The sequence below is a fragment of the Sapajus apella genome, unplaced genomic scaffold, assembly GCF_009761245.1.
Source record: "Sapajus apella isolate SASKATOON/1434 unplaced genomic scaffold, GSC_monkey_1.0 scaffold62, whole genome shotgun sequence".
Classification (NCBI taxonomy): domain Eukaryota; kingdom Metazoa; phylum Chordata; class Mammalia; order Primates; family Cebidae; genus Sapajus; species Sapajus apella.
In genome coordinates, this window is record NW_022437002.1 from 4,791,158 (window position 1) to 4,803,621 (window position 12,464).

Consider the following 12,464-nt stretch of genomic DNA (forward strand, 5'->3'; position numbering starts at 1 on the left):
AGCTGGAGTCCAGTGGCGCAATCGCGGCTCACTGCAGCTTTGATCTCCTAAGCTCAAGTGATCCTCCCACCTCAGCCTTCCAAGTAGCTGGGACTACAGGCATGTGCCATTATGGCTGGCCAATATTTTGATTTTTTTTTTTGTGTAGAGGTGGAGTCTCACTATGTTGCCCAGGCTGGCCTTGAACTCCTGAACTCAAGCATTTCTCCTCCCAAAGTGCTGAAATTACAGGCGTCAGCCACCGGGTCTGGCCAGACATTAACATTTTGAACAGCCCCATTAAATTGGTTGGACCTGAATTCAGAGTTAATCACAATCCCCCATTTCATTCCCTATATTATTATGTCTTCCCTTTGTGACCTGGCCTTGCCTCTCTCCTGTAAACCCCCCTCCTCACCTTTTAGACTAAGTGAGACCAAACCACCTGCGATTCCTCATACATCATGCTGTTTCATCCTACCATGTCTTCGTACAATTTCTTCCCTCACAGATTTCCTTGTGAACTACTATTCCTCAAGCAAAATAGTACTTGGATAGTTTCCTCCACAAGCTTTTCTAGAGAGTCAGTTAATCACTTACACACACACACACGTGTGTGTGTGTATATGTGCGTGTGCGTGTATTTTTTTTTTTTTGAGATGGAGTCTCGCTGTGTGGCCCAGGCTGGAGTGCAATAGTGCGATCTTGGCTCACTACAACCTCCACCTGCTGGGTTCAAGCAATTCTCCTGCCTCAGCCTCCTGAATAGCTGGGATTACAGGTGTACACCACCACGCCCAGCTAATTTTTGTATTTTTAGTAGAGATGGGGTTTACCCATGTTGGCCAGGCTGGTCTCAAACTCCTGACCTCAGGTGATCAGCCCTCCTCGGCCTCCCAAAGTACTAGGATTACAGGCGTGAGCCACCACGTCCGGCCACTTCCTCCTATATTATTTCTGGAATATATATGTTGTTGTTGTTGTATATATTCATATATACCCACATATATAGCCATATAGAATATATATATTTACATATATTCATATGTCATATATTCACATACATACACGCACGCATACATTACGTTAAAAATATATGTACATACACACATAAAACATACATATGTAAAATGCAGCCAATGAAATGTTTATAAGTCTGCCTCTCTTATTGGACTGAGCATTAGGAGGACTGACCCCTCTGTGTAATACCAGTCCCTAGCATTGTGCCTAACACATGGGCACCTAGTAAGTCTTCTGTTAAAGTGTCTGTTGAAATGAATACGAGCCTCTATTGTGTCCTTTGGTAATTGTCTCTTATTTTTGAACCCTGATTTTGTACCTGTTCCTGAAATACTTAATCTTTGCTAGGTTCAGTCCTTTATTCCAGTCTGCTGAGTCCTTTGGAGAGTGATTAAAGCACCAGTATATTAGCTTTGTACCATCTGCTCATCGAATCTGGGAACCACCTGAATCCTCATTGAAGCCATTAACAAAATATGCAGCCCCAGAGAGCATCAAGACAGAGCCCTGGCCAGGTGCAGTGGCTCATGCCTGCAACCTCAACACTTTGGGAGGCTGAGGAGGGCTGATCACCTGAGGTCAGGAGTTCAACACCAGCCTGGCCAACATTGTGAAACCCTGTCTCTATTAAAAATTACAAAAAGCAGCTGGACATGGTAGTGGCTGTCTGTAATCCCAGCTACTTGGGAGGCCGAGGAAGGAGAATTGCTTGAACCTGGGAGGTGGAGGTTGCAGTGAGCTGAGATCGTGCCACTGCACTCCAGCCTGGGCAACAGAGTGAAACTGCATCTCAAAAAAATTAAGCAAACAAACAACAACAAAAAAGGAGAGCCCTGTGGTGTAACTACAAACCTGGTGGGCCAAGATGGAGAGGTCTGGCAGAGTTCAGTGGGGATTAGCTTTCTTTTTTTCTTTCTTTCAGAAAAGCTAACTGACAAGAAACTTTAACCAAAACTGCAATTTTGAAGGAAAATGGACACCAGTGAGATTACCAAACATAGACCAAAATACCAGGCAGCTCACTTCTACATAGAACAAGTTGTTTTAAACAAATTTGAACAGTCAGCAAAAAAATAAGAAAATACAGATCTTTAGGAAAGAATTCCCTTTCCTTTCATGTTACCTCAGCAGCAAAGTCCTTTTCCAGGTCCATGTAAGCTGTGTAGGTTTTGTTTCCACCCCATTTCTCATCTCGAAGGATCACAAACTCTGTAAGGAAAAGGATCTATGCCAACAAATTCACTGACAGCAGCAGAATTGACATTCCTAGCCCAAATGCATGACTATTTGTAGTTTTTCCCATATATTTTGAACTTTATTGTAACGTATTTTATTATTCTTAAATTGGATGAGTAGCACGATTGTATACCCAGCTAGCATTTCAGCTGCTTCATGGCAAGGCTTGTGGCTTATATCTATTGTGTTGTATTCCTCTAGTTCAACATGTCTGCCCCCACCCTTACTTCTAACACCTCTGCCCACCCCAGTGTTCCCTCAGAACCTAGCCTGGTAACGAATATATGGACAATTAAATGACATCTCAACATCATTCATACTTTAATATATAAGAAATCAGAGCAGAGAATTAGGGCAACCAGTCCCTGGAGGAAGAGTCTGTGACAAATCACAAGTATGATCACAGCACGAATTTTGCTATTCTAGCCTGGCCTCTAGGAAGAAAACAGAGAGTGTTACCGGACTTCAGGGGAAAGAGGACATGCTTGATGAAGGACAAAACCCCATTGTTCTCCACATTTCCTGGCTCACAGAAGGCCTTCTTCAATTTTTTCTTCACATCCTCCTTCCGATCAAGGAGATCAATCTTGGACTCCTAGAAGTCATGGAAGGGAAGAGGACCTCTTGTGGTTGAAAAGGAGAATATGCTCAACTAATACGAGTTAAATTTTGTTTTTTAACTTGGAGACAGGGTCTTACTGTGTTGCCTAGTCTGGAGTGCAGTGGTACAATCATGACTCACTGTAAACTCAGCCTCCTGGGCTCAAGAGATTCTCCCATCTCAGCCTCCTGGATAGCTGGGACTACAGCAATGTGTCACCAAGACCAGCTAATTTTTCTACTTTTTGTAGAGACAGGGTTTCATCATGTGGCCCAGGCTGGTCTCAAACTTCTGGGTCCAAGCAATTCTCCTGCCTTGGACTCCCAAAGTGCTGAGATTAAAAGCGTGAGCCAATGTGCCCAGCTAAAAAAATTCTTTTTTAAAAAAGATTTTAACATTAGGTACTTGGAGATATTTTCTTGTGGAGGTGGTAAAAATAAATAAATAAAAAGATTTTACTTTGGGCTGGGCACAGTGGCTCATGCCTGTAATCTTATAACTTTGGGAGGCTGGAGGATTGCCTGAGCCCAAGAGTTCAAAACCTGCGTGGGCAACATAGTAAGATCTCATCTCTACTGAAAATAAAAAATTAGCTGGTTGTGAAGTATGTGCCTATGGTCCCAGCTACTTGGGAGGCTGAAGCAGGAGAATCACTTGAGCCCAGGAGGTTGAAACTGCAGCCTGGGTGACAGAGTGAAAAACTGCCATCTAACAAATTAAACTATTTTAGTTTTTTGTGTTCTTCTCAGGCTTTGTCTATAGTGATGGGGTCTTGCTCTGTTGCCCAGGCTGGAGTGCAGTGGCACGATCATGGCCCACTGCAACCTTTGCCTCCCAGGCTCAAGCAGTCCTCCTACCTCAGCCTCCCAAGTAGCTGGAACTATTGGTGAATGCCACCACCCTAGCTAATTTTTTAAATTTTTTGTAGAGATGGGATTTTACCACGTTGCCCAGGCTGGTCTCGAACTCCTGGACTCAAGCTATCTGCCCACCTTGACTTCGGAAAGTGCTAGGATTATAAGTGTGAGCCACCATGTGTGGCCTACTTTAATAGTTTTTATGCCGAATTATATTCCCAATTATTAGTGAAAACATAATTCAACAAATTCCAAACTGTTAGATTTTATCCTAATTTTTACAAATTATATATATTAACGCTACACTGGACATCTTTGCAAAGTTTTTTTTTTTTTTTTCGCCTTTTCTAGAATCATTTCCTTAAGTTGCCCAAAATTGCTAGGTTCAAAATTGTTTTTTGAAAAAAGATATCCTAATCAATATTGCCATCAACAATGTGTGAGGATATCTGTTCACAGCAATCAGCCAAATAAGATATTATACATTATCTACAGCTATTTTTCCTTTTTAGGTAATAGGCTTTGTTTCTTATTTTGGAGGGATTGAGTTTCATTTGAGTTCAGTGTTTACCAAATTCTGGCCCACAAGTGTCAGTATATGAATCACCTTTTACTGGGTTCCACCTAAACCTAATAAATCAAAATTTCTTGGGGTTGGGTCAGGCTTTTTTTTTTTTTTTTGAGACAGAGTCTCACTTTGTCTCTCAGGCTGGAGTGCAGTGGTGCAATCTCAGCTCATTGCAACCTCTGCCTCCCGGGTTCAAGCGATTCTCCAGCCTCAGCCTCCCAAGTCACTGGGACTACAGTCGCATGCCACCATGCCCAGCTAATTTGTTTTGTATTTTTAGTAGAGAAGGGGTTTCACCGTCTTAGCTACAATGGTCTCAATCTCCTGATTGTGTGATCTGCCCACCTTGGCCTCCCAAAGTGCTGGGATTACAGGCATGAGCCACTGCACCTGGTCTTTTTTTTAATTTTTTTATTTGTATTTTTAAAAAGCTCTCCAAATGATTCTGATTTGGGAACTACTGCTGGCCTGATTATCAGGGTGAAGATACAGCAAATATCACCAAACAGGATGAGTGATATATTTGTCAGAGGGATAAGAGACACGCAATGTTTTAATGTGAGAGAAAAAGGAATGAGTATAGTTTTTAAAAATATGGTAATGGGTGAGTTTAGAAAACAACAACAACAAAAAGAAAAAATATAACAGTATACATGCATATATTCACCAATCTCTGATCAAAGTTTGAGATGTCATATTTAAAGAACTAGATGAGTGTATGGATGTGACTTAAATCAAAATCACCCAGTAGGATTCAAAAGAAAATAGAGATTCCCAGCCAGGCATGGTGGGTCATGCCTATAATCCCACCACTGTGAGAGGCTGAAGCAGGCAGATTACTTGAAGTTAGGAGTTTGAGGCCAGCCTGGGCAACATGGCAAAACTCAGTCTCTACTAAAAATACAAAAATAAGCTGAGTGTGTTGGCAGGCACCTGTAATTCCAGCTACATGGGAGGCTGAGGTAGGAGAATCACTAGAACCTAGGAGGCAGAGGTTGCAGTCAGTTGAGATAGCACCTGGGTGACAGGCTGGGTGAAACTGTCAAAAAACAACAATAACAACAACAACAACAACAACAAAAAACAAAAAAAGACCTGTATCAAAAAAAAAATACAGATTCCTGAGTTCCTCCCAGAACTACTTTATCAGAATCTCTATGGACAGGGTCTATATGTTTTTTTTTTTTTTTTCCAATTCCCTAGATGATTCTGAAGGTAACCCACGTTTGGGAACCCAGAACTCAACTTTTCATATCTTTGGATTTCCACACTCTAATGATCACAACCAAAGTGAACTTTTCCTCAAGTACACAAGCTCAAGAAGAGGAACTCTTAAATCTTAAAAGGTATCATAATATCAAGTATCGCCCTAAGAATCAAAATGCTAATTAGTGAAATGCAACCACAGTGCTCTCATTAATAAGGCTGAATTTTATCACAGTTCTATGAACAAAGACATTACTTTTGCTTGTATTATTTTTTTTAATTAATTAATTATTTTTTTATTTTTTAAGACAGGGTTTCATTGTGTTAGTCAGGCTGGTCTTGAACTCCCGACCTCAGGTGATCTGCCCGCTTTGGCCTCCAAAGTGCTTGGATTACAGGCGTGAGCCACCACGCCCGGCCTGCTTGTATTTTTCATCAGCAGTAAAAACCATTGAATGATGATTAGATCTCATCAAGACTGCTCTGGATCCTTCAATACTCAAGAACCACTGAACTAACTGAATGCTGTAAGGACCGTTATAACTCAAATACTGGAGAATTCTAGTTAGCCAGGTCACTGTTCTTTTCAGTCCTTGATCTCTCCATTGAGGCTGAAGATTTCTAAATTCAAGTTTCAGCTTGCAACTTACCTCTTCTGAAGAGCTCATTTTGCTGCCTGTTAATCCTGGAACCATTGGATTCATCAGATGGACCCGTTTTGAATAGCCAAGTGCAGGGAGGTACTGAGAGATTAGAGAAATACACAAAAGTAGCTATTAGTCTAAGTTCCTGCTCAGTGCCCTGATCTCATCTAAATTGGCTAGCAAATGAACAGTTGATATATTGCTTCCAATTCTTTTTTTTTTTTTTTTTTGAGACAGAGTTTTGCTCTTGTCGCCCAGGCTGGAGGGCAATGGAATGACCTCAGTTCACTGCAACCTCCACCTCCAGGTTCAAGCGATTCTCCTAACAGAGCCTCCTGAGTAGCCGAGATTACAGGTGCCCACCACCACGCCTGGTTAATGTTTGTATTTTTAGTAGAGACAGGGTGTTGCCATGTTGGCCAGGCTAGTCTTGAACTCTTCACCTCACGTGATCCACCATCTCAGCCTCCCAGAGTGCTGGGATTACAGGCGTGAGCCACTGCACCCGACCCTGTTTCTAATCATTCTATACTGAATATGTAGTTTTCGACAGTGATTGTAATTCAAGTAAAGTTTTTCCCCCTACTCCTTTTCTGTCAGTATTACATTGTGAGGCTATTGGACTTAATGTCACCATAAACAACAGTAAAAGCTGAAAATACATAAAACAGGGCAGCAAATCTTGAGTGAAGGGAAGTAAGGTGACTACACACTTGCCTTGGCTTTCTCACTGAGGGTATTTTTTGGCAAACCAAGTGCTGAGAAAAAGAGACCAAGTAGAGGAAACAGCTATTAGAGTTCAGGGCTGCAGGAGGCTAGGGATTGGGGGCTCACTGCAACCTCTGCCTCCCGGGTTCAAGCAATTCTCTTGCCTCAGCCTCCAGAGTAGCTGGGACTACAGGTATGTGCCACCACCCCTGGCTAATTTTTGTATTTTTAGTAGAGATGGGGTTTCACCATGTTGGTCAGGCTGGTCTCGAATTCCTGACCTCATGATCTGCCCGCCTCAGCCTCTCAAAGTGCTGAGATTACAGATGTGAGCCACCGCGCCTGGCCAATACTGGATTTAACAGAAGACAGGATTAATAAACTTGAAGAAAGGTCAATAGAAAATATCCAAACTAAAGCACAGAGGTAACAAAGAAAGGAAAACAATAGAACAGAATATGAGACATGAGTTTTTTAACCCATGTGTAGCTAAACTCTGAGAGGAGAGGGAGAACAAGAGAGAAGCAGTATTTGAAGAAATCATGGCTGAGAATTTCCCAAATTTGATGAAAACAAATCCACCAATTCAAGAAGCTCAGCGAAATCTAAGCAGAATAAATACAAAGAAAACTATAGCTGAGGCCAGGAAAAGTGGCTCAGGCCTGTAATCCCAGCACTTTGGGAGGCCGAGGCAGGAGGATCATGAGGTCAGGAGTTTGAGACCAGCCTGGCCAAAACAATGAAACCCCGTCTTTACTAAAAATATAAAAATTAGCTGGGCGTGGTGGTGGGCACTTGTAATCCCAGTTACTCAGGAGGCTGAGACAGGAGAATCATTTGAACCTGGGAGGTGGAGGTTGCAGTGAGCCAAGATTGCACCATTGTACTCCAGCCTGGGCGACAGAATAAGACTCTGTCTCAAAAAAAAGAAAAAAAAAAAAGAAAGAAAAGAAAACTATAGCTGAAAACATCATAGTTGGTCAGGCACAGAAGTTCACATGTGTAATCCCTGCAATTTGGGAGGCCAAGGCAGGCAAATCATTTAAGCTTAGGAGTTTGAGATCAGCCTGGCCAACATGGTGAAACTCAATCTCCAAAAACAAAATTAGCTAGGCGGCATGGTGGCACATGCCTTTAGTCCCAGCTACTTGGGAGGCTGAGGTGGGAGGATCACCTGAGCCCAGGAAGTTAAAGCTGCAGTGAGCCAAGACCGCTCCAGCCTAGGCAGTACAAGCAAGACCCTATCTCAAAGAAACCAACAACAACAAAAACATCATAGTCAAATTGCTGAAAATCAGAGACAAAGAAAAAAGTCTTAAAAGCATCAGAGAAAAGACATATTGTCTGTAAAGGAGAAACAATAATACTTAGAAGTGACTTTTCAGTGGAAACTGTGGAAGCCAGAAGGCAGTGCAATGATTCTTTAAAAGTGCTAAAAGAGGTTGAGCATGGTGGCTCATGCCTATAATACCAGCAGTTTGGAAGGCCGAGGCAGGCGGATCATGAGATCAGGAGATCGAGACCACCCTGGCTAACATGGTGAAACCCTGTCTCTACTAAAAATACAAAAAAAATTTGCTGGGCGTGGTGGCACACGCCTGTAATCCCAGCTACTCGAGAGGCTGAGGCAGGAGAATCGCTTGAATCGGGAGGTGGAGGTTGCAGTGAGCTGAGATCACACCACTGTACTCCAGCCTGGGCGACAGAGCAATGACTCTGTCTCAAAAAAAAAAAAAAAAAAGGGCTAAAAGAAAAATAATTGCAAAAGTCAAATTTCATACCCATTAAAAGAAACAGAAGGATGTTTTCAGATAAAAGAAAGCTGAAAGAACTACAAACACTACACTACAAACACAAAATACTAAGTGGGGGCTCCTTAGGTTGCGGGAAAATGAACTCACACAGAAGCACAGAACTGCAGGCAAGAATCAAGAGTATCAGAAAGGGGAAGCAGGGGTAGATATAGATGAAAAGTGACTTTAAAAAACAATTATAGGCCAGGAGCAGTGGCTCACACCTATAATCCCAGTGCTTTGGGAGGCCAAGGTGGATAGAAGGTCAGAAGTTCGAGATCAGCCTGGCCAACATGGTGAAGCCCCATCCCTCCTAAAAATGCAAAAATTCGCCGAGCATGGGCCTGTAATCCCAGCTACTCAGGAGGCTGAGGCAGGAGAACTGCTTGAACCTGGGAGGCAGAGGTTGTAGTGAGTTCAGATTGAGCCATTGCATTCCAGCCAGTGCAACAAGAGTACAACTACGTCTCAAAAAAAAAAAAATTATATATATATATATATATATATATAATGTAAGCATTTCTGCATTCATTAAATATATCAAAAAACTAAGCTGGGCCAGGTGCAGTGGCTCACGCCTGTATTCCCAGCACTTTGGGAGGTTCAGGCGAGCAGATCACAAGGTCAAGACATTGAGACCATCCTGGCCAACATGATGAAACCCCATCTCTACTAAAAATACAAAAATTAGGCTGGGCGCGGTGGCTCACACCTGTAATCCCAGCACTTTGGGAGGCCGGGGCGGGTGGATCACGAGGTCAAGAGATAGAGACCATTCTCACCATGATGAAACCCCGTCTCTACTAAAAATACAAAAATTAGTTGGGTGTGGTGGCACGTGCCTGTGGTCCCAGCTACTCGGGAGGCTGAGGCAGAAGAATCGCTTGAACCCAGGAGGCGAAGGTTGCAGTGAGCCGAGATTGTGCCACTGCACTCCAGCCTGGTGACAGAGCAAGACTCCGTCTCAAAAACAACAACAACAACAAAATTAGCTGGGCATGGTGGCATATGCCTGTAGTCCCAGCTAGTCAGGAGGCTGAAGCAGGAGAGTCCCTTGAACCCAGGAATTGGAGGCTGCAGTGAGCCAAGATCGTGCCACTTTGCTCCAGCCTGGTGAATGAGCAAGACTCCATCTCAAAAAAACAAACAACAACAAAAACAAACAAAACAAAACTAAGCCGGGCACAGTAGCTTGTGCCTGTAATCCCAGCACTTTGGGAGGACAAGGCAGGAGGACTGCATGAGCCCGGGGGTTTAAGACCTGCCTGGGCAACATAAGGAGGCCTCATCTCTACAAGTAATTTTAAAACTAGCTGAGTGTTGTGGTATGCACCTGTGGTCCCGCTACTTGGGAGGCTGATGTGGGAGAATTGCTTTAGCCCAGGCTGTGGAGCCTGTGATGAGCTGTGACCGCACTACTGCACTCTGGCCTGGGCAACAAAAAAAGACAAGAAAAAGAAAAAGATGCAGGGAAATGCGAACCAAATGCTCTGTGAAAGGACAGTAGTTCCAACTGGTAATGTCTCTCCTTGGAAACTGGGCTACTAGGAAAGAAGTAAATCCAACAGGCGTGGGAGCAGCTTCCTGGGTGGTCACCAGGCGCATGGGCTTTGGAGTTTGAAAAATCTGGGTACTAATAATTACTGCTTGGTTACTAACTGTGTGATATTGGACAACTTTCTTATTCTTCCAGCCTAGTTTTCTCATCTGCAAAACAAGGAGGATATCTACCATACACCGTGACTAATGGGACTGACACATCATCGTTCAATAAACTACAGTTGCATACCTCTGAGGCGCAAGAGAAAAAAAGACAGGAAAGAGGATACTCACCTTCTCTGCAAAGGTGAAAATCTTTCTCTGATCAACGCCTCCAAATTGAGCATCTACTTTTAAATACTCTTCATCCAAAGCCTGTGGAAAGAAACATGTGAAGATCACCATCTATTTTATTTTATTGAGACAGAGTCTCACTCTGTCACCATCACCCAGGCTGGAGTGCAATGGCATGATCTCAGCTTACTGCCACCTCTGCCTCCTGGGTTGAAGCAATTCTCCTGCCTCAGCCTCCCAAGTAGCTGGGATTACAGGCATGTACCACCACGTCCGGCTAATTTTTTGTATTTTAAGTAGAGACAGGTTTTCGCTATGTTACCCAGGCTGGTCTTGACCTTCTGAGCTCAGGTGATCCACCCACCTCAGCCTCCTGAAGTGCTGGGATTACAGGCGTGAGCCACCAAGCCCAGCCTAAACATCTACTTTATTTTTTCTACATAGGTCCAAGAAATCAGAAACTTTAGAAAATTACTAGATTTTTCAGAAGGTAAAGCCAGAGGCCAGGCACGGTGGCTCGCACCTGCAATCCCAGTACTTTGGGAGGCCAAGGCAGGCAGATCACAAGGTTAGGAGAGTTTGAGACCAGCCTAGCCAATATGGTGAAACCCTGTCTCTACTAAAAATACAAAAATTAGCTGGGTGTGGTGGTAGGTGTCTGTAGTCCTAGCTACTCGGGAGGCTGAGGCAGGAGAATTGCTTAAACCCAGGAGGTAGAGGTTGCAGTGAGCCGAGATTATGCCATTGCACTCCAGCCTGGGCGACAGAGCAAGACTCCATCTCCAGAAAAAAAAAGAAGGTGAAGCCAGAAAGAAAATAAATCGCAGTCAGCCTCCTTGAGAGCTGCAAAGACAGTTGCTGAGAGCTTGAGGTAAACATTACTCCATGTGGATGTCATGGGATAAAAAAAATGAGTAGAGGCCCTCAGGATATGCAGAATCCTACAGGGAGAGACAGAAGGAAAGAAACTATAGTCATGCCAAAGGCATCCTACTGAATAAGATGGCCTGTGACAAATGACATATAAATAGTATAAAGAAGTCCTGTAAGCACTCAGGAAAAAGGTAAGCCTGAATTAGAAAATAGTGACTGTACATGTGCGGTGGCTCACGCCTGTAATCCCAGCATTTTGGGCTGAGGTGGGCAGGTCACTTGAGCTGAGATGTCTCAACAAAGACAACAAACAAAAATTAAGCGTGACTGCGCATTTATAGTCCCAGCTACTCAGAAGGCTGAGGTGGGAGGATCACTTAAGCCCAGAGAGCTCGTAGCTGCAGTAAGCCATGATCATGCTACTGCACTCTAGCCTGGGAGACAGAGCAAGGCCCTGTCTCAAAAAATAAATACAACAGTGACTGCCACTTATGACATGCCAGGCCTGGTGCCAGCTCTGAGATAAATCAGACCCGGACTCTCCCTTCAAGAAGCCCAGTTATCCAGCTGGGGAGAGACATGTAAACAGATCATTTCAACTCAGTTGCTAAGGGCTAAACTAGATGTTCATATAAGGAACAGTGTTGACATAAAAGAAAAAATTATCTCTAATAAGATGGATGTGGGGAAGGCTTCCTAGAATCAGATGGGCTGGGCTTGGTTTTGAAGAACATGTAGATGTTTTACACCATGCAGAGGAAACAGAATGTGAGAAGGCACAGAGGTGTGAAGGGTCTAGGAAAATTTTGAGTGATTCAGTCTGCAAAAGTACAAACTTCCAGGGATGTGGGAAGTAGTGACTGATGAGGTTAGAAAAGTAAGGAAATGTCATCGTAGGGTGTCTAGTGTTATCTTGGCCAGTGAAAGGTTTTAAGGAGGGGAGAAATATGACCAGCACTGTAGGAAGATCACACCAGTAACAGGGCAGGGTAGAGACTGGAGGCCCATGGGTTGGAGACAAAGTGAGTGGCTCAAAGTCTACTATGAAAGTCTAGGTGGGAAACGATCAACAAAAGACAATGAGGATGCAGAGCAAGAATGAATTTAAGACATTTTTAAGAAGTAGAACTGATAAAATTTAGTGCA

The 12,464-nt window shown here is 43.4% G+C and overlaps 1 protein-coding gene across 2 annotated transcripts in view; it reads right to left on the reverse strand.

The window, feature by feature from the left end:
* The window catches only part of YARS1 (tyrosyl-tRNA synthetase 1), a 43,185-nt gene that overhangs the window by 8,988 nt on the left and 21,733 nt on the right, over window positions 1–12,464 (reverse strand). For both annotated transcript variants that reach the window (XM_032246783.1, XM_032246784.1), the window contains exons 5-8: window positions 10,446–10,526; window positions 6,118–6,210; window positions 2,695–2,830; window positions 2,123–2,208 (exon numbers count right to left, since the gene is read on the reverse strand). In XM_032246783.1, the coding sequence (XP_032102674.1) occupies window positions 2,123–2,208; window positions 2,695–2,830; window positions 6,118–6,210; window positions 10,446–10,526 (396 nt within the window). The remainder of the gene's footprint in view (window positions 1–2,122; window positions 2,209–2,694; window positions 2,831–6,117; window positions 6,211–10,445; window positions 10,527–12,464) is intronic.